Raw genomic sequence first — 22,612 nt, 5'->3', positions numbered from 1 at the left:
TGGAAAAACCCAAACGAACTTTTTGGCCAACCCAATAACAAGGCCGTATATGACAGGCCCACAGCTGCTAGCATCATCCTTAATGGTGAAAAGCTGAAACCTTTTCCTTTAAGATCAGGATTAAGACACGGATGCCTACTTTCACCGATTTTATTCAACATTAAGGCTGGAAGTCATATATATATATATATATATATAAACCGTTTGAAAGAGTAGTTTCAAAGCATTCTATTTATTGTGCTAGATTTATAACTCTGGAAAACAAGTAAACATTTAAAGAATAAATGGATCAAATTACCTGTACAGTTTCAGCAGAGTTCTCTCCTAAAGAATATGTGGGTTGAACAAAGAGACTGAAAGTTAGGACTTATCGCTTTGACACCAACATAAATCTGTTCTTCTGATTGTAAATTATGACTAATAGCCTAGGACATCATCTTCCTGTCAGAGGTTTTTAAAGGGTGATCCAACAGTGAGAAAAATGCATACAGCAATATAGAAACAACAGTTCTGCTGCTATTCAAGCTTCATCCCCTTGAGGAGCTGCTGAATGCAGAACTCCCGTTTACTTAAGGCTTTAATATTCAGCCCTGCAGAAATCCGAGCTACATCTTGTTTCCATAAATAATTTTGCTAAAGCACTAAAAGTGTCAGAAGATTGCCATTTTAAATAGTCTTCTAGTTTTTACATGTAATCTCTAGGGAAGTCAAATAACAGAGCTAAATAATTTCCCATCAGATCACTTGGGAAAAATTGCGTTCTCTTTTATTTAGCCTTAAATATAATCTCATCCTTATACAATACGTATTAATTACGTAGCGAAAAACAGTTATTTACAGCAGAGACGACTTGCAGGCGCCACCTTAATAATGTTTAGAGTTAACATCACCGGTAATGCTTCTTGGTTGATGCACTGAGAAGGACACAGTATCACTCTGTGGTATTCCTGGCAAAATGTATAACCTGAATCTAATCATGAGGAAATATTAGACAAGTCAAATCGAGGAATAGACTTGCTGTGAATTAACTGGTCTGAATGATTCAAAATGTCAAGATCATGAAAGACAAAAAAAAAAAGAATCAAGAAAATACTTCATATTAAAAGAGAGAAATGAGACATGACAACTAAAAGCAATGTTTGATCCTCGATTGTATCCTGGAACAGAAATGTTTTTTCTTTTGCTATAATGGAACAACTGGCAAAAATGGTATGAAATCCATACATTATACAATAATATTATATCAATACTAATTTCCTGGTTTTGATAATTACACTGTGGTGATATAAGATAATGTCTTTTGTTTTGTTTTTGGTTTGAAGTGTTTAAGCCTTAGGTCTGCAAGTTACTCTCAGTTCTTTTAAATCTAGCTATTGAAACATATTAACTTAGGAAATCTAGATGAGAGTATTAAGAATTCTTTGTTCTGTTTTTGTAACTTTTATATAAGTTTAAAATATACATATAACCTCAAACAAAAAAGAATTTAGAAGACAGATATCATACAGCACTCCTTCTAGTACGACCACCCTAACGTATGTTGCTCAAAACTATAAAAAACTGGCAAAGAGTCTTTTATGTTACGTGCTTAGAATTTCTCTAAATTGAAAAAGAAAAGTTAATTATGCTGTGCTTTTTGCTGGTAGCAATCTTCCTGGCATGTTTTATGACTGCATAATAATTTTTCCTGCTGGCAAGTTAAGAGGAACAACAAAACATTTGGTACTGGACATGCTACATTCATTTTACGAGCACCGATTTACACCTGCTATATGCCAGTCACTATGCTAGATGCAGGGATAAAGAAAAAAATATACATGGCATGTGACCTACAGGATCTTACGGATCAGCAGGCGAGACAGACATATAAATGAATGATTGCAGTGAAGTAGTATAAGTGGTGTGTGTGTGTGTGTAATCCACCGCTGTACACTGGGATTGTTCAATTCCCAGGGAGCCAAGAAAAGAAGAGGGTTAGAACAATCTTCGCAAGAGAGGTTGTGTTAAAATTGGGTCTTAAAAGATGAATAGTGGTTTACATGGACAAATAGAGGGAAGAGTATTTGGGACATGAGCAAAGAACATGAAGCTATAAAACAGCCGAGAGTATTAGTGAGACAGCAAATAATTCAGAATGGCTGAATCCAAGATGGGGAGTGGCCACAGTGAGAAAAGATGCTAGAGAGAGGCAGGGGCCAGTTCCCTGGGGACAGCATAAGCCACTGTGCCAGGAAACTTCGCACAATCCTATGGAAGTGGGGTTGTGAGTTCTTGGCATCTGTCTGCATCTGTGAATATCTAACTTGTTGAACTATCACATACAAAGCGAGACGCATTGAAGTAGGTCATTCCATTCCCGTAAGATGACTGTGTTAATTATAACAAGGGAATGCAACTGAGAATGGGACGTTCTGCTCTCTTTATATCTTACACTATGACATGAGAAAAATTTGCATTCCTTCTCCTTTGCAGTATCAATCTCTGTAAGAGATTGGTGGGGATTCACGTTCAATATACCAAATGAGAAAGTTTAAGTTGTAATTGAAGGTCATCACTGCGTCAATTATCTTGACAAAAATAGTGTCTCAGTCAAGAGGACAGCGCTTGACCTTGGGTGCACCTCTTTTTTGTTTGCGTCTCATAAATCAGGGTGACAAGTTGTCAAAAATCTCTGCTCACATCTTTGAAAGGGTTTAACAATGAACGAGAGAAACTGCAATCAGAAAATTAGGGAACGAGTACAGGAAATAGATGTTGGATACTGAAGATTATTCTGAGTAAAAATAAAAGGTCTTCAAAGAAAAAATATTTCTAATTTATATCTGTCTCAGGATTTTGAACTTTTATTTACTCCCATATAAAAAAAATACATATGAAAAGAATGAGAAGATGAGCCACAGACTGGGAGGAAAAATTTACAAAAGACATATCTGATAGGGGACTGTTATCTATCATAAAATGTTAAAAGAACTCTTAGAGCTCAGCAAGAAAATGAACAACCCAATTTTAAAAATGAGCAAAAGATCTGAATCGATACCTCACCAAAGGTGATATACAGATGGCAAAAAGGCATATGAAAAGATGCTCAATTTCATTCATCATTAGGGAATTGCAAATTAAAATAATGAGGAGATACCACTACACACCTATAAGAATGGCAAAAATCAAAAACATCAACACCACCAGATGCTGACAAGGGTGTAAAATAATGGGAACACTCATTCATTGCTGGTGGGAATGCAAAATGGTACAGCCACTTTGGAAGACAGTTTGGCAGTTTCTTACAAAACTAAATATACTCTTACCATATGATCCAGCAATCACATTCCTTGGTATTTACCCAAATGAGTTAAAAACTTATGTCCACATAGGAACTTGTACAAGAATGTTTACAGCAGCTTTATTCATAACTGCCAAAACTTAGAAGCAACCAAGATGATCTTCAATAGGTGACTGAATAAACAAACCGTGGTACATCCAGACAATGAAATATTACTCAACAGTAAAAAGAAATGAGTTATCAACTCATGAAAACGGAACCTTAAATGCACATTGCCAAGTGAAAGAAGCCAATCTGAAAAGGCTACATACAGTATGATTCCAGCTATATGACATTCAGGAAAAGACACACTGTGGAGACGTTACGATAAAAATTAGTGGTTGCCAGGGGTTTGGGGCCCCTGCCCCAAAAGTGAAAAGTGAGCAAGTGAAACACAGGTGATCTTCAGGGCAGTGAAAATACTTTGTATGACACTATATATAATGGTAGACACTTCTCATTATACCTTTGTCCAAACCTATCCAATGTACCACACAAACAGTGAATCCTAATATAAACTATGGATTTGGGGTGAAAATTATATGTCAGTGTAGGTTCACTGATTCCAACAAACGTACTGCTCGGGGGGGGCGGATATTGATGGCGGAGGAGTTTGTGTGTGTTTGTGGAGGAGGGGATATACAGGAACTCTGTCCTTACCACTCAGGTTGGCTGTGAACCTGAAATTGCTCTAAAAATTAATCTATTAATTAAATAAACATATTAATTATGTAATGATTATGACATATTAATTATGTAATGACATATTAATTAATTAATGACATATTAATTATGTAATGAATATATAGATTATATATAATCTATATATAATTAATTATACATATTATTATATACACATATACATATATATTATACATATATATTATATATACATATAATCTATATATAATTAATTAAACATATTAATTAATGACATATTAATTATGTAATGAATATATAGATTATATATAATCTATATATAATTAATTAATTATACATATTATTATATATACATATACATATATATTATATATATATAATCGATATATAATTAATTATACATATTAATTAATTAATGACATATTGATTATGTAATGACATATTAATTATGTAATGAATATATAGATTATATACATAAAAATTCAGAGACCACCAGGAGGATTAAAGCTGAAAATTCCCCTAAAGCGGTCACATTCAGGAGTTTGGAAATTATATTTTAAGCAAAGGCTTTTACTTGTTAAGTTTTGTGACTACTTTTTACATTAAAAGAATATTTTGGCAACAGTGGGGGGGATGAATTGAAAAAAGACTGTGGGCAGGACCTGTTAAAAGACTATCGTTGAAAAACAGGACAGAAGTCAGGAGGACCTAGACTAAGGGATGCAAATGACAGGACCTGGCGACTGATTGCATGTGGGAGGTGAGAGGAAGGGAGTAGAGCAAGACTTCAGTTCTGGGGCCCAGGTGATTCAATGGATGGTGGCATCATTTACTAGGTTGAGTAAAGAGGAGGGAGAGTTGTGTGGGGAGTGAGATAATAAGTTTAAGAGGATCATGCTGTCTGATGTAATCACCTTATATAACATTTTTCAGTTCATGAATTCTATAAGTTGGTGAATAAATTATGTTTCAGTGAGATCATTACATTAAAAGAAAATATCCTCAGTGACAAGTCTAAACACTGTTTGAAAATGTGGTATTATCTTCCTGTGGAAGGAAAGCAAGAAGAAACCAGGGCAGAATGAATCCCAGGGCTGTGCCCCAGGTGCTGGCAGGCCAGGTAGTAAGTGCCTGGTAGGAAGTTCAATGTTGGGCTGTGAGTCAGCCACAGATGCCTGACAGGCTGAGAAAAATCAGGAAAAGCAGACTTTCAAAAACTTGGAATTGTGACCACAGTTTAAGCAAAAATCTTTCATTTTTACTTTCATTTAATCGTGATTCTGGTAAAGTCATCATATTTTTCATAGGCAATAATTCTTTTGTGTGGGCTGGGCTACTGAAGAGCCAAATCAAGTTAGAGTTTACGAAATTCCCCAATCTCTTCAGCCACGGAAAACACAGCTTCCTACGGTCAGAGGGAAGAACTCCAGAGCTAGTCCCCATCTTCCTCATCTAAATACAGCGAAAGGCTTCTTTTAAGGTTCATTTTCCTTTACACCTCGGGCTATTTGATTGATGCAATCTGAAGATTCATTGGAAACATATACAGAGTAAAACATCTATTGATTATCATTTTGGGAATCGCTTCAGTTGTTTTCTAAAACCCCATAAAGTATTAGCCTAAATATGGATAACACAAAAGCCATATAAGATCACACATTTCAAGCCTATAAACTTGCTGCCTTCATATTTTTTTTATCCTTTTCGGATCGTGGGGCTTTTTAAAATCATGCTAATGCCATGAAAAATTCCATTCATCATTTTCCCTTAATAAATTGGAAGGAGATATGACCAGAGGGCTAGTAGACTTTTGAAAGAAAAAATTCTTCCTGATGTTATGTAAGAAACCCTTTCAGTCACAGGATCTGTCTAAGAAGAGGGAACCTACCAGGCCTCACTGGGAGCAACCTGGAAAGCTTTATCCCACCAACCCCCCGACCCCAAAATTCAAAAACACCTGTTAGAGTCCTAGAAGATACACATCGGGTACTTACAAATTTGAAGATCGTTCTAGAGCAGGGCTCTCAGCCTTGGCACTGTGGACCTTTGGGGCAAGATCCTTCTTTGTTCTGAGGGCTGTCCTGTGCATAGTAAGACGTTTAGCAGCGTCTCTGGTCTCCACCCACTAGCACCACCCCAGCTGTAACAGTCAAAGATGTCTCCGCAACGTTGCCAAGTGTCCCCTGGAGGCCAAAATCACCTGTTTGAGAATCGCTGTCCTAGCGTCTCGCTGCTCAGAGCGTGGTCCGAAGCTCAGCAGCGTCACCTGGAAGCTTTTAAGAAATGAGGATTACAAGCTGCCTCTTCAGCATGATCTCAGTCATACTGAATTAGAATTTGCATTTTAACAAGATTCCCACGTGGCTCATATGCACATTCACGTTAGAAAAGCACTGTCGGATCATACGGATCCTGTTTATCCAGCAGCAGGAAGGAAGTGAGGAAGAAAGAAGTGTGGGGAGGCGGAGGGAGGCGGGAGGGATGTAGAGAGAGACAGAAAAGGAGTAAACAAAAGAGAGATAAAAGCTAAGAAACTAAAAAAAAAAAAAAAAAAAAAAAGCTAAGAAACTTAGTTAAAACTGAAAACACACAGAACTTTAAAATCAAACGTAAAAGTAGGTGGAGCACAGAGGAATTCTAGGGCAGTAAAAATACTCCATATGATACCATAATGGTGGTTACCTGCCATTATACATTTGTCCAAATCCACAGACTGTACAACACCAAGAGTGAACCCTAAGGTAAACTGTGGACTTTGGGTGACTATGATGTGTTAATGAGCCTTTTGAAAAATAATAAATATAAATCAAGCATAAATAATTTTTCTTTTTGTGAAATTTTTGGCAAAGTTGCCAGTGAGAAAGAAAAGGAGAAACTTTTCAAATTGGAATTTTAAACGAGAAAAAGTTTAAAAACAAGGAATTTAGGACTATATTCAGTTAACCACAGTTTTTTGTTTTTTTGTTTTTTAATTTTATTTATTTATTTATTTATGGCTGTGTTGGGTCTTCGTTTCTGTGCGAGGGCTTTCTCCAGTTGCGGCGAGCGGGGGCCACTCTTCATCGCGGTGCGCGGGCCTCTCACTATCGCGGCCTCTCTTGTTGCGGAGCACAGGATCTAGACGCGCAGGCTCAGTAGTTGTGGCTCACGGGCCCAGTTGCTCCGCGGCATGTGGGATCTTCCCAGACCAGGGCTCGAACCCGTGTCCCCTGAATTATCAGGCAGACTCTCAACCACTGTGCCACCAGGGAAGCCCCTAACCACAGTTTTAAATTTACTGAGGCCTAGATTAGAACAGCGACTATGAAGGTCAAAGTGGGTGAACGCCAGAGTATTTATGAAGAAACAGACTGTAAGAACTCACAACCGGCTGGGTGTGAAAGAGGTAACATAGACTTTTATTACGGGGCTTCTCACGTGGTCACTTTCCAAGCTGGGCTGCATGATCTAGAGGAAAACCCTGGGAAATGGCAGGGGTCGTAATGTGAGCACTACCAAATTACTTGCTGAGGCCTCAGGTGACATCGGTTCTGCCTCCTTTTATCCCTCCAATTTTACTGATAAAATCAGACTTTTTTTGCACGTATAATAAGTATCTTCCCCCCTCCTCAAAATGCTCTACTTTGAACGCTTGCAGAAAGAAAACTTCCCAAACTATTTTCCCCAGAAACGACAACTCTGCGTCAAGGGGATGATTGTTTTCATGAATGTCTCCCAGTACTTGTACTCCTCATTCTTTTTGATGGTTCAGATCAGAGGTACGCAAATCTTTTCTGTAAAGGGTCAGATGGTAAATATTGTAGGCTTTGTGGTCTATTCAGTTTCTGTTGCAACTGTGACCTTGAAGAACAGCAGTCACAGACAACATGTAAATAAATGATAGCGGTTGTGTTCCAATAAAACTTTATTTATGAAAACAGGTGGTGGGCTCAATTTGACCTTCGAACCATAGTTTTCAGCCTTGGGCCTAGATTGTTCTCTTCAGCCTGAACTCATCTCCCTAATAAAAATTTAAATAACTAGCACGTATTGAGTACAAACTGTCAGGTACTATTCTAAGTGATTTACATATATTTTTATATTTTATTCTCATCGACACTCTAGGATAATTTATCACTCAGGGTTCAGGATAGGAAAAATAAATTATTTTAGGCATTTCCCGTATAAAGGGATTTAATACAGGGAAGTACATGCTTATAAGTTCATTGGAAGAGTTGGAACAGCAGAAATAAGGGGCTTGCTCTGGAGTTTTGGTGTTAAGGTCACACCCTCACAGCTGTGATCCATTGGGCAGGACGCTGCTGCTGCTGCCACAGCCGCCCCACGTTCGAGAAGATGTGTCCAGACGGCAACATAGATCCAACCCATGCAAATCTTGTGTCTGTCAGAGCCTGCTTCTCACCTCTCCCTGCTGCAGGAAGCTTGTTTCTGTCTCCCTTTCAAATCTCATGTGTGCGCAGAACTTACTGCATATCTACAACCCTAGCTGCAAGAGAGTCTGGAAAATGTACTTTCAGCTTTCCAACTTCTCCACACATATAGGCGGGTGAAATGGCGGCTGAGAGGGCCAAAGTAGCCAGCACAGATGGGTACTACTACCATTCCTATTTAAAGCCAAGTTGGAGAGAACTTCCTGCCACTTCTCCTTGATTTCCTTTATTCTAAATAGACAAATTAATATTATGGGGAGTTGCTTATCTGGACACTTCCTTTCTGATACACATAGTTTTAATGACTTCTTATTTTTGAAATATGTATAAATAGAACATTTTAAAGAAGAAAACAGTGGTGATGAGTCTCTTCAAGAAATACTATTCTGTGGATAAAGATGTAGTACATATATACAATGGAATATTACTTAGCCATAAAAAGGAACAAAATTGGATCATTTGTAGAAACTTGGATGGACCTAGAGACTGTCATACAGAGTGAAGTCAGAAAGAGAAAAACAAATATCGTATATTAACGCATATATGTGGAACCTAGAAAAATGGTATAGATGGTCTTATCTGCAAAGCAGAAATAGAGGCACAGACACAGAGAACAAACATATGGATAGAGGCACAGACACGGAGAACAAACATATGGATACCGAGGGGGAAGGGGGGGGTGGGATGAATTGGGAGATTGGGATTGACATATATACACTATTGATACTGTGTATAAAATAGATAACTAATGAGAACCTACGGTACAGCACAGGGAACTCTACTCAGTGCTCTGTGGTGACCTAAATGGGAAGGAAATCCAAAAAAGATGGGATATATGTATATGTATAGCTGATTCACTTTGCTGTACAGCAGAAACTAACACAACATTGTAAAGCAACTATACTCCAGTAAAAATTAATTTAAAGAAAAAGAAATACTATTCCTCATTTCGTATGTTCACATCCTAATTATGCTGAATTTTTAAGCTCAAGATCAAACCTGGCCTTTTTTTTTTTCGGCTGTGCCGCATGGCTTGCAGGATCTTAGAACCCGTGCCCCCTGCACCGGAAGCGCAGAGTCCTAACCACTGGACCACCAGGGACTTTTCCAAACCTGGCCATTTCTGTAATCAGACTTGAAATCTGACAGTTATATAGTCTTGATGTCTCATCATCTCTGCCAGCAACCTTCTATATCCTCGTTGCAAAATTTAAATTTGTTTTCATGGATTAAAAGAGCTTATAAAAGGGGATTAAATGAGTGTCTCCTGGGACCTCAGTAAATAATTTGACAGTGCTACATGACCCATACTTAACTGATACTCCCCCAACCCTTCCATCAGGCACAGGTAACACTCCCTCCTTTGTGTACCTGATGTACAATGTAAATTCAACAAATGTTGAATAAATACACAAAAAATGCATCATATATAAACCAGGATTTTTAGATAACTTTATCCTAGGCTGTTTACTCCACTTAAGATTATGAACTTCTTGAAAATCGGGATCATATCTTTTACGCTTTTATACCTTTCTTTTTACCTCCTATTGAGAACATAGAAAGTGCTCAATAAATATTAATATAACTGAATCAATAGTTTTGAAATAAAATACACATCTATCGATGATTAACCTCAAATATTAACCAGTAATATTTATATTTTAAAACTATTTTATTAAAGAAAAAATTTAAGAGAGAGAAACAATTAAAGAACAAGTCAGTAATATTCCAACCACATAAAGACAACCAATACTTGGTTTCTTTTTTCCAGAGGCCACATTTACATAACTTTTATTACAGTACATTGCAATAATTATTCTATTTTATTATTATTGTTATTAATCTCTTACTGTGCCTTAATTTGTACATTAAACTTTATCATAGGCATGTATGTATAGGAAAAAGCATAGTATATATAGGATTCGGTACTATGCAGTGGTTCAGGCCTCCACTGTGTTCTTGGAATGGATCTCCCAAGCCTAAGGGGATACTGCTGTATTGACTTTAGGCCAGGGAATGGTCTGAGCAGATTTGATTTTCAGAAAAATCACACTGGAAAACAATAGGGGGTAATGAATGGAAGGGATGAGTCTAGAGGCAGGAAGGTCAGGCTGGAGGCCACTGGGATACAACAGGGGAGATGTGCTGGTGCCCTAGACCAAGCAGGGTTGATGAGAAGGAAAGAGAGCTCCACAGCTCACACTGTACAGCAGGGCTAGCCAGTGACATTGGTGCCTGGGGCAGTATGACAAAGCAGCACCCCTTCAAACTAATACTAATACTTTTTAAATGGACACATCTATTTAGTGGACATGGAAAGAAACAAAGTATCCATTATTAAAAATTGCATGTCCATTTCTTTACCTTTATTATGTGTATCAAAGATAACATTTCAGGGACTTCCCTGGTGGTGCAGTCGTTAAGAATTTGCCTGCCAACACAGGGGGCACGGGTTCGAGCCCTGGTCCGGGAAGATCCCACATGCCGTGGAGCAACTAAGCCCGTGCGCCACAACTACTGAGGCTGCGCTCTGGAGCCCGCGAGCCACAACTACTGAGCCCGTGTGCCGCAACTACTAAAGCCCGCGTGCCTAGAGCACGTGCTCCTCAAGAAGAGAGGTCACCACAATGAGAAGCCCGTGCACCGCAAGGAAGAGTAGCCCCCGCTCACCACAACAAGAGAAAGCCCTCACGCAGCAACGAAGACCCAACGCAGCCATAAATAAATAAATAAATAAATTTATAAAAAAAAAAAGATAACATTTCAGATCCTCTGGAATCAGGACCTCTCACATGGTGACTCACTTTGTTACCCAGCCGTAAGTGATGGAGAAATTGTGCAATACTTGGTTTTTATTCTTTTTTTTTTTTCCTATTCCTAAGTTTTGCTTTAAAAAATAATTGTACTCATGCATAAAATTTGTGTCCTGCTTTTTTTCACTTCTTATATGTCATAACCATTTTGGTATTGTTGTGATGAGTTTTTATTTTTCACACTGTGTAATGGTGTGTCCAGAGGATAGCTCCAGCCGCTAGGATACTGTGATGTTAACTTTGTGTGTCAACTGGACTGGACCAAGGGGCGCCCAGATTCAGCATTATTTCTGGGTATGTCTGTGAGGGACAGATGAGATTAGCGTCTGGATCAGTGGACTCAGTAAAACAGCTCACGCAACGTGGACAGGCATCATCCAACCCACTGAAAGTCTAAAGAGAACAAAGCGGAGGAAGGAGAAATTCATGCCTTTTGCTTCCTACCTGACTGCTCGAGCTGGGACATCTGTCTCCTCCTGCCCTTGGACAGGGGTTTACACCATGCACTCCTCTGGCCCTCAGGCCTCCGGGGATTCAGATTGGACTTCACCACTGGCTTTCCTGGGTCTCCAGCTTTCAGACAGCAGATCTTAGGACTTCTCAGCTTCCATAATCATGTGAGCCAGTTCCTCATAAGAAACCCTATATACAGATATATATATATACATCTACACACACCATTAATTGTTTCGCTGCAGAACTCTGACTAACCTAGACAGTTCCTGCCACATAGTGGGCATTCAATAAATTAATAAATGAATGGCAAATATTAAGAATTACACTTCTAAAATATTTACAATTTTTATAGGTGAGAAATGGAAAGTTCTTTGATGTTTGAAATTTGCATTACTTTACTATGGAGGATGAATACTTTTATGTGTTTATTGATCAACTGTATTTTCTCTTTTGTGATCTTTTTCATACTTTTTGTGCATTTATCCTTTGGACCCTTGATTTTAAGGAACTCATCACAACTTTAATTTATTAATAAAATTCTTGTGACTTCTGTTCCTAAAATAGATGTCATCAGATTAAGGAAACAACTGGCAAAATAAAAGCAAATCTTTGTAATCACAGAAAGAAAAGTACAAGCAGGAATAAATGTTAGTTCAAATATTTGATGACGCCATCTAGTGGAAAAGTGATTTTAATTTCTCTCTCTGAATCAGAGATTCCCAAATTCCAATGCCCCAAATTTGGTATTCATGGAACTTTTTATTAAAATATATATTCTAGCCTCTCCTCTACCTGGAGATTTCTAACTCACTTAATGTGTATAATAACCCAAGAGTTGTGTTTCAATATTATCCACATTGGAAACTCTAAAAATTCCATGTCAGTTAAAATTAAGGTTTCCAGTGGTACATTGTGCTTTCCTTTTTCATCAGAATTTTCTACAGCTTCACCACAATAAGGAATTTTGCTGCTCTGATAACATTCTTTAAATGTGTACTCTGTGCCAGCCCCTAGGCTAACTGCTTTACTTGTATTATTTGATTTAATCCCTTCAACAACTCTAACAAGGTAGGTACTATTATTATACCATCTTACCGATGAGAAGATTGAGGCAGAGAGTTTCCCAAGGTCACAGAGCTAATATGGTGTGAGCCCAGAGCTCTGTGATGGGAAAGATCACAGCCATGCCAACAGTCAAAAAAGGACTAACGGTTTTACAATTCTACCCTGTCACCTACATTCAGCTTAGTATACTACATGCAGAAATGAGTTAGATTTCTTAATTAGCGAGGGCTGTGTAGGGACATTTTGCAACTTCATGCTTATATGGTTTGGACCAATACTTCACACACTCACATGTTCCTTAAAATCTGGATGTTGGGGCTTCCCTGGTGGCGCAGTGGTTAGGAATCTGCCTGCCAATGCAGGGGACACGGGTTCGAGCCCTGGTCTGGGAAGATCCCACATGCCGCGGAGCAACTGGGCCCGTGAGCCACAACTACTGAGCCTGCGCGTCTGGAGCCTGTGCTCCGCAACAAGAGAGGCCGTGACAGTGAGAGGCCCGTGCACCGCGATGAAGAGTGGCCCCCGCTCGCCGCAACTGGAGAAAGCCCTCGCACAGAAACAAAGACCCAACACAGCCATAAATAAATAAATTAATTAATTAATTAAAAATAAAAATAAATTATATAAAAAAAAAACAAACTTGGATGTTGATTGGGGTGCTACAAATTTGAAGATATTTTCCCTCAATACTAATATAAATTTAACTGATCTGCTTCAAACCTTCTATGTGGATGCAAACTAAAACTAACTTATTTATAACTTGTTAGAAAACCCAGTTGATACGCATCTATCAGCCAGGTGAGGTGAGATGAAGCTAATTAAGCTTGTCTTAAGCATGGGTGTCTGGCCCTACCCCACAGGGGTCCAAGGTTCTGGCCTGCCCAGCCTGGCCTGGGCCCACTCAGTGCCAGCAGAAGTTCAGCTCTGTGTCCCCATACCTCGCTGAAACTTACCTTTCCTACAGTTCCCTCCTTCCCTAGGTATCAACTAACTACACCTGAAAAATTGATTCCTACTACTGCCCTAGTAGGAAATAATGTGAAAGTAACATAGGAACTTTACAATAGGCCCTCTTGAGGCTACATCCCTGACAACTGCCTATGCTGAAATCTTTTGAGCATTAGTAAACAAAAAGCATCAAATAACGTAGTGGATTTTTATTAATAGAGTGAACAAACAAAATAAAAGTTTCTCTACTTTTACACTGCTGAGTGCAAGAGAAATTTGAAAATATAATCTTGTATTTGTACCTCTATATTCCTTACTCCCATCCCTATCTCCGAGGAACACGAAGTGTGAAATGATAAAGACCAATGATGTAAGAAAAGGTTCAATATTTAGCAAAACAAAGGGAGAAGAATGATGACTAACAAAGAATCTCCTAGTATACTGAACTAGGAAGAATAGAGAAAATAAAAGTAGATAACATTAACTGAGCATTAATTTGTCCCAGGCACTTTTCTAAACGCTCTTTGCATGCATTAGCACATTTTAATCCCCAGGAGGGAATTTCATGAGGTAGGTACAATTATTAATCTTATTACGCAGATAAGGAAACTGAGTAGTTAGGTCATTTGCTGGAGTTATGGAACGAGTAAACTACGCACCCCAGAGCCCAAGCACTTATCTACTACACTATAAGAAAGAGATAAAACGTGCATCATTTTCTTGGCGAGTCAGAGGCAAAACGGGGCCGAAAAACCCATTGAAAGGATCACCCATTTAACTAAGAGACGCAGTTATTTAGAGTCCTTGCTGCTTCCAAGCTCGTTTATAAAAGCAAATTAGGTGTGCTATTATTATTACGCCATTGAGTTCCCGATGAGTCCCACAGGGTAAGAATCTGGACATCTTAGAGGTGAAGAGGACTAAGTCATTCTTTTCAGGTCCTTAAATGTTTTTAAATGAAAGGAGAAGAAAAAAAGAAAAAGGCCAAACGATGCTACAGGAACTGTGGTATAGTAAAGATTTACATAAAACCAAGTAATGTTTTTAACATACCCAACAGGACAGTGTGTTTGAAACCTCATTTTGGTGATAACCACGTAGGTCCAAGTGAAACACTGTGTGACTCTGAAGTCGGCCACTGGCTTCCTGGCAACGCTGCGATAGGCTCTGGTGAAAACTCAAGACACCCTGCCCCCCTCCCCGCCTTAAAGCGTCGGTTTTGTTCGTAACCTGCAAACGCGCAGGAGAAGCCGCAAGGGGCCCGGGCTGCACGCCGCGCTCTCAACTACCGAGCGGTGTCGCGGCGAAAGCAGTCGGGTCCGGGGCGTCCTCGGAACCAAAGCGCTAGCCTCCACCTGTCGGGGGCAGCGTTTCCCGAGCACCGGGGGGCGGGGCCTGGCCGCGGGGGCTGGACTCCCGGGCAGCGCCTGGGGCGGCGCGGGTGGTCACGGGCGCGGTCACGGGCGCGCAGGGGCCCGGTCGCGGGCTGCCAGGCCATGCCGCGCGGAGTTTGCGGCCGGCTCGCCTCAGCGCTGCGGGGGACACGCGCACGGCCGCCCGCGGTCGCCCAGAGGTGTGCGCACGCGTCGGTGTCGCGGCCGTCCCCAGAGCAGAGCGAGCGGACGCGGGAACCGCCCCGCGCCTTCGACCCGGCGCTGCTGGAGTTCCTGGTGTGCCCGCTCTCCAAGAAGCCGCTCCGGTGAGGTTCGCCCGCGGCGGGTGTTCCGTCGCGGGGAGGGGGGCGGGTGGACCGCATGGCCGTGGACCGCCGCCGAGCAGCCCTGGCAGGTCACTCCGGGCATGCTCTTGGCTGCCATTCCTTGGCCCCGGGGCCTCCCGCGGCGCGGGGAGGGGAGGCGGGAGGCCGGCGGCGCGCCGAGCCCCAGGCCTCCCGAACCGCACCGCCCACTCGCCGGCGCGGGCCGGAGCGCGTGTCGGTTCTGCCCTGGCCGCGCCTGAGAATCGCCAGGGCACCTTTTTAGAAATGCAGACTTCCAGGCACCCCAGGGCGGGCCGAATGGTTCGGAAGGCCCGCGGGCGGGGCTTGAGCAATGGCGCATTTTCTTAAAAGGACCCGAAGGGTTTCTCACCTGGAGAGCCCGGTTTAGGAGCTCGTAGGACTCAAGACTAGTCCACGGCGTTCCGATTTTTCAGCCAAGACGATGAAAAATGCAGTGGCCTCCAGAGTCTTGTGCAGACGCCGTGTACGGCCTTAGGCATGTAAGCGCGGGGTGCCGCCTTCTTTTGGTTTTTGGCTTTTTGTAAAGGCCTGCTTAACCTTTAACGTAGAGTCGTTGTGGGTGAACACTACCGTTCCAGGCCGCCGACTCGGAACCCCGACACCAGGAAACACCCACGTGGCGTCAGCGGCGGTCTTGGGGTGGCGGATCGCTAGTCATCTTTATCTTTTTCATGTCTCTTTCAGGGTTTTTCTCATAACGAACATGTGACTCAGTTTTCTCAAACCTTGACATTACCATTTGATCTTCCTTTTAGCTAATAGTGTAAACAGCTCACTTGCAGACACGCTGCGTTCCGAAGTTTCCTCATTTCTGCACTCTCATCTCTCAAACTTTTGTGTGTATCGATTTTTCAGGGGTTTCCTTTTAATGGATCAATAAGGCGCTCTATTAAGCACTCATTCTAAGATGAAGAAGTTGGAATTTCCTCTAGGGTCTGTTCCAGTAGTAAATGAAGGGGGGTTGTTTTGGGGTTGAAAAAAGTAATGAAGGAAGATTTGGATGAAAAGGGCAAATCTTTTCTGACTGGTATTTTAAAAAACTGAGGCATGGCTTGGGAATGAAGTGAAAAAGAAAATGAGAGAAACTGGCTAAAATGGGAACAATTAAGAGATTCATTTTCTAAGAGAAGTGGTTCGATGGGCTATTCCTGCTTTTAGAATGAAAAGCAGTCTAATTCTGCTTTTCTGGGATTAACTCTTAACGTTAAGAACTGGATAAACGTTACTGTTTTATTGAACATCAAGCTCTTCCAAGCATTTTGTTCTCCACGATTCATTTTGTTTTTCTTTCTCCCTCCCCCTCAGATATGAAGCATCGACAAATGAACTGATTAACGAAGAGTTAGGAATAGCCTATCCAATTATTGATGGGATTCCTAATATGATACCACAGGCAGCTAGGATGACACATCAAAATAAGAAGCAAGAAGAAACGGAGCAGCGTTAGGTCACACGTAAGAACGACAACACACACAACTGAATTTTCTGAATACCATCCGCCTTTTAAAAAGTCAGAGTGGCGGGTAATCAGTGGAGGGGAAGAATGTTTCTGTCTCTTCCTACCTTGACTGTCCTTATTCCGCTGGTCTCGTTAGCAGGGCTGTTATACTCGGCCTCCGTGGAAGAAAACTTCCCGCAGGGCTGCACTAGCACAAGCAGCCTGTGCTTTTACAGTCTGCTCTTGCCGGTCACCATACCCGTGTATGTGTTCTTCCACCTTTGGACTTGGATGGGTATTAAACTCTTCAGGCATAATTAATACAACCAGAGCCAAGACGGTGTATCCTAAGGATAGGCTTGAGTGTCTGCCTCTGAAAGCTCAACTACATGGAAATACTGGACACCCACTTAACGTGCAAGAAAGATGCTTTGCCCAGCTTCTGTCAGAGGTTTAGGATTAGGGGAGGCTTAAGCTGCAGAGGCTTCTTTATTGTACTTTGGTTCTGCCCTTGTTTTTTGAAGGTTCTTATTTATACCTGGGGTATCAGGAGAAACATTTCAACAGAGTGTCTTGTTGGAAATTAATAGCCCCAGCCATCATCTGATGACTTTATGTCTTATCACATTCATAATTAAAAGTTACTAATTTGAAATCTTATATGTTTATTTTACATTCAGAGTCTGGTAAAGTCACATGTTAAGGATGACTGAAATAATTCCAGAGGAGCTCTGTTGGGGTAGTTGTAGAGAAATGGATTTGAACTAATGTGGTATAAAACTGTAATAAAATGGAAACTTCATGTATTTGCCAAAATTCTGAGTTTGTAAAATTACCTTCATTTCTTTGGCATCACATGCTTACATTAATAATAAAATAAGATATTGACATTTTTCCATAAAACAATTTGTAGTTTTGTGGGGTTTTTATCCCCCTTTGGTCACTAGAGTGTGATTCTAAGGAAGAGAAAAAAAAAGTAAAATATTCTAAATTTTAAACTTAGAATATTTAGAGAGACACATAATAGCCAAAATAGAATAATTTCCCAGGAAAGTATGTGCCTCTGGAGGTAGAGCTGGGGTTGAAAGGTTTGCAAATAGCTAATTGTGTCCTATTGAGTCGAGGGCTACGTTTTGAGGCACATTACAGTTTATTTTCCTGCCACAGGAGACCTATTTTAAATAGCACTACTAACGGCATGAGCATTTTACACATTAATAGTTCCTGATTTTCCAGAACTTTCAACAAGATTGATGAGTACAATAACTCTTTCAGAAGTGTAACATAAATATTTCAGTAGTTACCCTAAAGAAACCTAAGAACTGAATATAACCTTAACTGATTCTTAATAGAACCTTAAAGTAGTTTAACAGAACCTTTAGATAGTGATTCTTCCCCTTCAAAAGACAATTAAAACGAGGTTGGATGTGTTTTCTGTTGCATTAATTAAATGTATATACTGTAGTACAAGTCATGTTTTAAAAACTACTCTATGGCAAGGACTTCCCTGGTGGCACAGTGGTTAAGAATCCGCCGGCCAATGAAGGGGACACGGGTTTGAGCCCTGGTCCGGGAAGATCCCACACGCCGTGGGGCAACAAAGCCCGTGCGCCACAACTACTGAGCCCACGTGCTGCAACTACTGAAGCCCGCGCGCCTAGAGCCCGTGCTCCTCAACAAGAGAAGCCACCGCAGTGAGAAGCCTGCGCACCGCAATGAAGAGTAGCTCCCACTCGCTGCAACTAGAGAAGGCCCGTGTGCAGCAACGAAGACCCAATGCAGAAAAAAAAAAACCCTCCTCTATGGCAATATACAAATAACACGGAAGACAATAGAGGTACCCATCATTTCCTGAAATGGCATTATTTTTCTTTTTAATGTGCCCTAAATCTCACTATGGTCAGCGTAAATGAATTTTGCTGATAAAACAAGCACTGTATTCTGAAATCAACTGTGGCAATGATTGCACGATTCTGTGACTATACTAAATCCACTGAGTTGTACAATGTACATGGCTGAATTATATGCTGTGCGACTTGTATATCAATAAAGCTGTTACCAAAAAAAAACCAGAAAAACAATATATGTTCAGCATAAGGCTCAGTGGTTCCAAGTCACTTACTTGCTGGAGTCAAATGCTAGTTAGAGACACGGACAGTAGTGGAATATAGGTCTTAAGCCTGATAAATTTTGCCCACCACATTATGCTACTTCTAGCGACCCTCTGAGATGTGACACGCTTTCTTGGGAATTCTCCAACAGCTTTCTCATGTCCCTGAGTCCCTCACAAGCACATCATCCTTGCTTTCTGTCCGTTACGGGGATTCCTGCACCAGCTTCCCGCCACAGAGTGCCACGCGCGTCATGACGCTGAGCTCACCACCTCCGACTGTTGCGCTGTAAACCCGCCATGAGAAATACTGCCTGGTTCTTTCACTAACTAACTGGGACTCTTCCCCCCCAGCAATCAATCAGCTGAGTCCACAACGGCAGGGACCCCGTGCCTCCTCAGAGCCTCTTAGCAAGACTCTCTTCCCTCCTGTCCTCAACGCGTCCCTGTCGGGGATCACCTCTAACCACCTTGCGAATAAACTCCTTCCCACCAGCTTTCTAAGTGGGGATTTTCCACCCTGAGGGAGCAAGAACGGACTCGTCATGACCTACTTTTCCTCTTCATTTTCTTCCATTCCTGCAGGGTGGGCTTTTAAGGAAGGCTCTTTGAACTTCAGACTCTGCACCTGTGACACGGAAGTTGTCACAGACCTGGTGGGAGTTTTAAGTGAGGCAGGAAATAAATTACATGGTGCAGCCAACAGCCATAGTAGGTTCTCTTATGTGTGGAAAGGGAACAGAAGTTTTGTGCCACTTAATGAAATGCTCCATTTGGAAGTGACTGCTATCTTCTGCATTAGCCACTAGGTGGCAATTTCAGCTAACTCCTGGGACCACGGGCAGCTAAGCTCTTGGAAGGAAACTGAAAGACGGTAGTTGGGGAATTCTGAGCTAGGTAGCCATATTCCACAAACTTATTCACTCTCATGGCATCTACTAGACAGCCCTGAGAGCGGCAGTGAATCCTGAGAAACGCCTGGGAATAACCCAGACAGAGGAGGAGGTGGAACTGAAGCCCGAGGAGGTGAGGAAGCAGGAGGGGGAGGGGTGGGATGAGCGGAGGGTTCCAGGCAGAAGAAAAACCACGTGTGAAAGCACAGGCAAGAGACTGCAGCCTGTTCAGGAAACTGAGCTAGTTACAAATGACCAGAATGTGGTACACTGTGTGTGCAGGGCAGGGGTGGGAGACCAGGAGGCCCGTAGGGATGGATTTGGGAACTAGAATGACAGTGTTAACGAGACTGGACGTTATTGCTTGATTTTAAAATTGTTTTGATATATGCGGCTGATAAACACTATGGCTCTCCTTCCCAGAAAAAGGAAGAAAAAAAGCACGTGCAAACTTGCAGAGGTTTCGTGTGTCATGGACCCCTGGGGTGACACGTGCTCAAATCTGCACCAGTACAGTAGCCAGCAGTCACATGTAGATACTGAGCACTTGAAACGTGGCTCGCGTGACTGACGAGTTGAATTTTAAATCTCATTTTAGCTAAATAGCCATACACTGGACAGCACAGTTCTACACTTCTGCCACCACTACCAACGAAAGTTTTCTCTCTTCAAAATTCTTCAACAGCTAAACCTTATCTACAGCAGGGGTCCATCTTATTCAACGGTGCAGATCTAGATTTCTAGCCTCACAGAAAGTTCTACTGGACAGTGTTGGTCTAGATACAAGGAGACCAGTTGAGAGACAACTGCAGCGATGGGACAGATGGTGAGAGCCTGAACTAAAGCGCTGGCAGTGGGCTTAGAGGGAGATGAGAACTAGAATTGTCAAAACCTGACTGATTTTTTCAACCTAGGGAGTGAAGAAGAGGGAGGAAGGGAAGACGGCTGTAGGAGGTATTGGTGGTACCATTCCAAGCTGAGTGCAGGAAAATGGCCATCTTCTTCTTGAACATGTTGCGATGAAGGAGCTGAGAGGCATGCAGGTAGACACAGGCTACGCAGAGAGATGGCTGTAGTGCTGGACTCTATCAGCTTCTGTCAGGCAAAGAGAGAGAGATCTGGGTACCACCAGCGTGTAAGTCATAACTGACTCCATGGCAACGAGCGGTGCGTGCAGAGTGGGAAAAGACGCCTGCACGGGCGCTTCAGGTCGAGGGAGTGTAAGAGAAGCACGCAAAGGACATGAGGAAGCAGCCGAGAAAAAAAGACAGCCTAGCAGTTCATGAGAGTTTTGAGGAGAAAGCAGTCAATAGTTTCAAATGCAATAAATACCTTTAAGATGGAAATGGGCAAGCTTCCACTGAAATTTGCAACAAGAAAGTCATTTGTGACTTTTACTAGAGCAGTTTGAGAGGGAGAAGAACCACTTCAGCCCTGGACAAACTACCCAGACGTTTATGAAGTAAAAACACCCCTTCTGTCTCACTTGATGCACTGGGTTTCAGGGTCACCTTGTTTTTTAACAGCCTAATCTGTATCATTACTAATACATCTTACATGCAAAAACAGCCATTCTAAAAAAGCAGGTAAACACACTGAACAGTCAGCAAGACTTTTATGTTAATTTTGGAGTTAATTTTATTTCTGAAAACATTTCCCGAAAGGGGTAAAGAGCGTGAGGTAGTCAGCCAAACCCTCTGCTGCTGTTGATGGCTACTTGAAGCGCTTCTTCTACTCTTTCCATTGTAGAGTATTTAGGGAGGTAGAGGACACTAAAACACGTCTGTGCCCTCATGGGATCTTTTTCATTCAAATATTCAGGACAGCAAAATGTTATTTTCATGTCCTTTAAGCCTTTTACTTGAATTCTGTCCGTTCCTGTAAGAAACGCTAAAAAAGAAGAATCAAAATGAGTGATCTGCTTCACAGAGACCAAAATTTACAGAGAGGAAATGTGTTTATTCAAAGACACTAACTGACGGCCCCTGTGCAGAGTCCTACATTGGACTGCATTGGGGACCACTGTTGGCACAAAGTCTGACACAGTCACTGCCCTCAAGTAGCTTACAGTCTGGCTGGGAATATTAGATTCTTGAGCAGGAAAAGACAAACGGCAAGAGAAAAAAGGGTGTAAGACAGCAAACAAGGTGCCATGGAGTTAAGTACCTTCTGAGTGTAAATGCTGGGGTTCAGAGCAGGGAGAGAGAATCAGGCTGGGATGACCGGAAAGACTTCCGAGAGTTCGGAATGAAGTTGAACCTTTAAGGAGGGAAAGGTTTAGAGAGGCCACAAGGAGGCAGGTGAAGGTTCAAGGAACGGAAGGAGAAAGCTGGAGGTGGGAGGTGCAGAGTGGGCTCTAGAATGTACAGACAAGGGGACTGTTTGGCTGGAACAAAGATTTCCTATAAGCGTTAAGACTGGAGAGTTAGGCTGGGCTTCTGGAGAAGTCTGAATACCTTCCAACACCCATGTTATCCACAGAAAAAAGAATAAGAAGATAAACGTTTCTCAAAAATAAGCTAAGGAAGTTGAGTAAGAAAATGAGAGAGGAAGTCATTAGACAGGTCTCAGGAAAAGCACCGAGCAGGCGTAAAGCTGAGCTCAAAGTCTGAAGGTGAGGTAAAGGAGTGGAGACAAATGACAGCACACAGCCTGGCTCATCCCACAGGGCCTGGCTAACCGAATGGCGACACAACTACAGGAGAAGCCTCAATATTTAGCTCAAAGAAACGAAGAAAA

General features: G+C 41.6%; 4 protein-coding genes across 12 annotated transcripts in view; 2 read left to right on the top strand and 2 right to left on the bottom strand.

Moving 5' to 3' along the window:
• The window catches only part of LOC309660797 (uncharacterized protein), a gene marked incomplete at its 3' end in the record, with an annotated part of 55,416 nt that extends 39,506 nt beyond the window's left edge, over positions 1–15,910 (bottom strand). For 2 of the 9 annotated variants that reach the window (XR_014263635.1, XM_082461921.1), the window contains exons 1-3: positions 14,745–15,025; positions 11,667–11,864; positions 5,974–6,252 (exon numbers count right to left, since the gene is read on the bottom strand). Of the gene's footprint in view, positions 1–5,973; positions 6,253–11,666; positions 11,865–14,744; positions 15,072–15,781 lie in introns of those variants that run through there. The other 7 variants (XR_014263633.1, XR_014263634.1, XR_014263636.1 and 4 more) reach the window with 7 other exon arrangements.
• PYURF (PIGY upstream open reading frame) lies at positions 15,188–16,879 on the top strand (the record flags this gene model as incomplete). The annotated part of the gene is made up of 2 exons (XM_082461932.1): positions 15,188–15,390; positions 16,738–16,879. The coding sequence occupies 2 exons, from the start codon at positions 15,188–15,190 to the stop codon at positions 16,877–16,879; spliced, it is 345 nt and encodes a 114-aa protein (XP_082318058.1).
• Positions 16,880–16,975: 96 nt separating this feature from the next.
• Positions 16,976–18,665, top strand: PIGY (phosphatidylinositol glycan anchor biosynthesis class Y; the record flags this gene model as incomplete). The annotated part of the gene is made up of 1 exon (XM_082461935.1): positions 16,976–18,665. One exon carries the CDS (start codon positions 16,976–16,978, stop codon positions 17,189–17,191), a length of 216 nt encoding a protein of 71 aa, XP_082318061.1. The 3' UTR covers positions 17,192–18,665.
• Positions 18,666–21,497: 2,832 nt separating this feature from the next.
• HERC5 (HECT and RLD domain containing E3 ubiquitin protein ligase 5) overlaps positions 21,498–22,612 on the bottom strand; it is a 42,233-nt gene continuing 41,118 nt past the window's right edge. The window contains exon 23 of the mRNA XM_082461674.1: positions 21,498–21,763. Coding sequence (XP_082317800.1) covers positions 21,558–21,763 — 206 coding nt within the window. The 3' untranslated portion in view covers positions 21,498–21,557. The remainder of the gene's footprint in view (positions 21,764–22,612) is intronic.

The sequence above is a fragment of the Balaenoptera physalus genome, assembly GCF_965194825.1.
Source record: "Balaenoptera physalus genome assembly, chromosome: 5".
NCBI lineage: Eukaryota > Metazoa > Chordata > Mammalia > Artiodactyla > Balaenopteridae > Balaenoptera > Balaenoptera physalus.
This window is presented reverse-complemented; position numbering and strand designations above follow the sequence as displayed.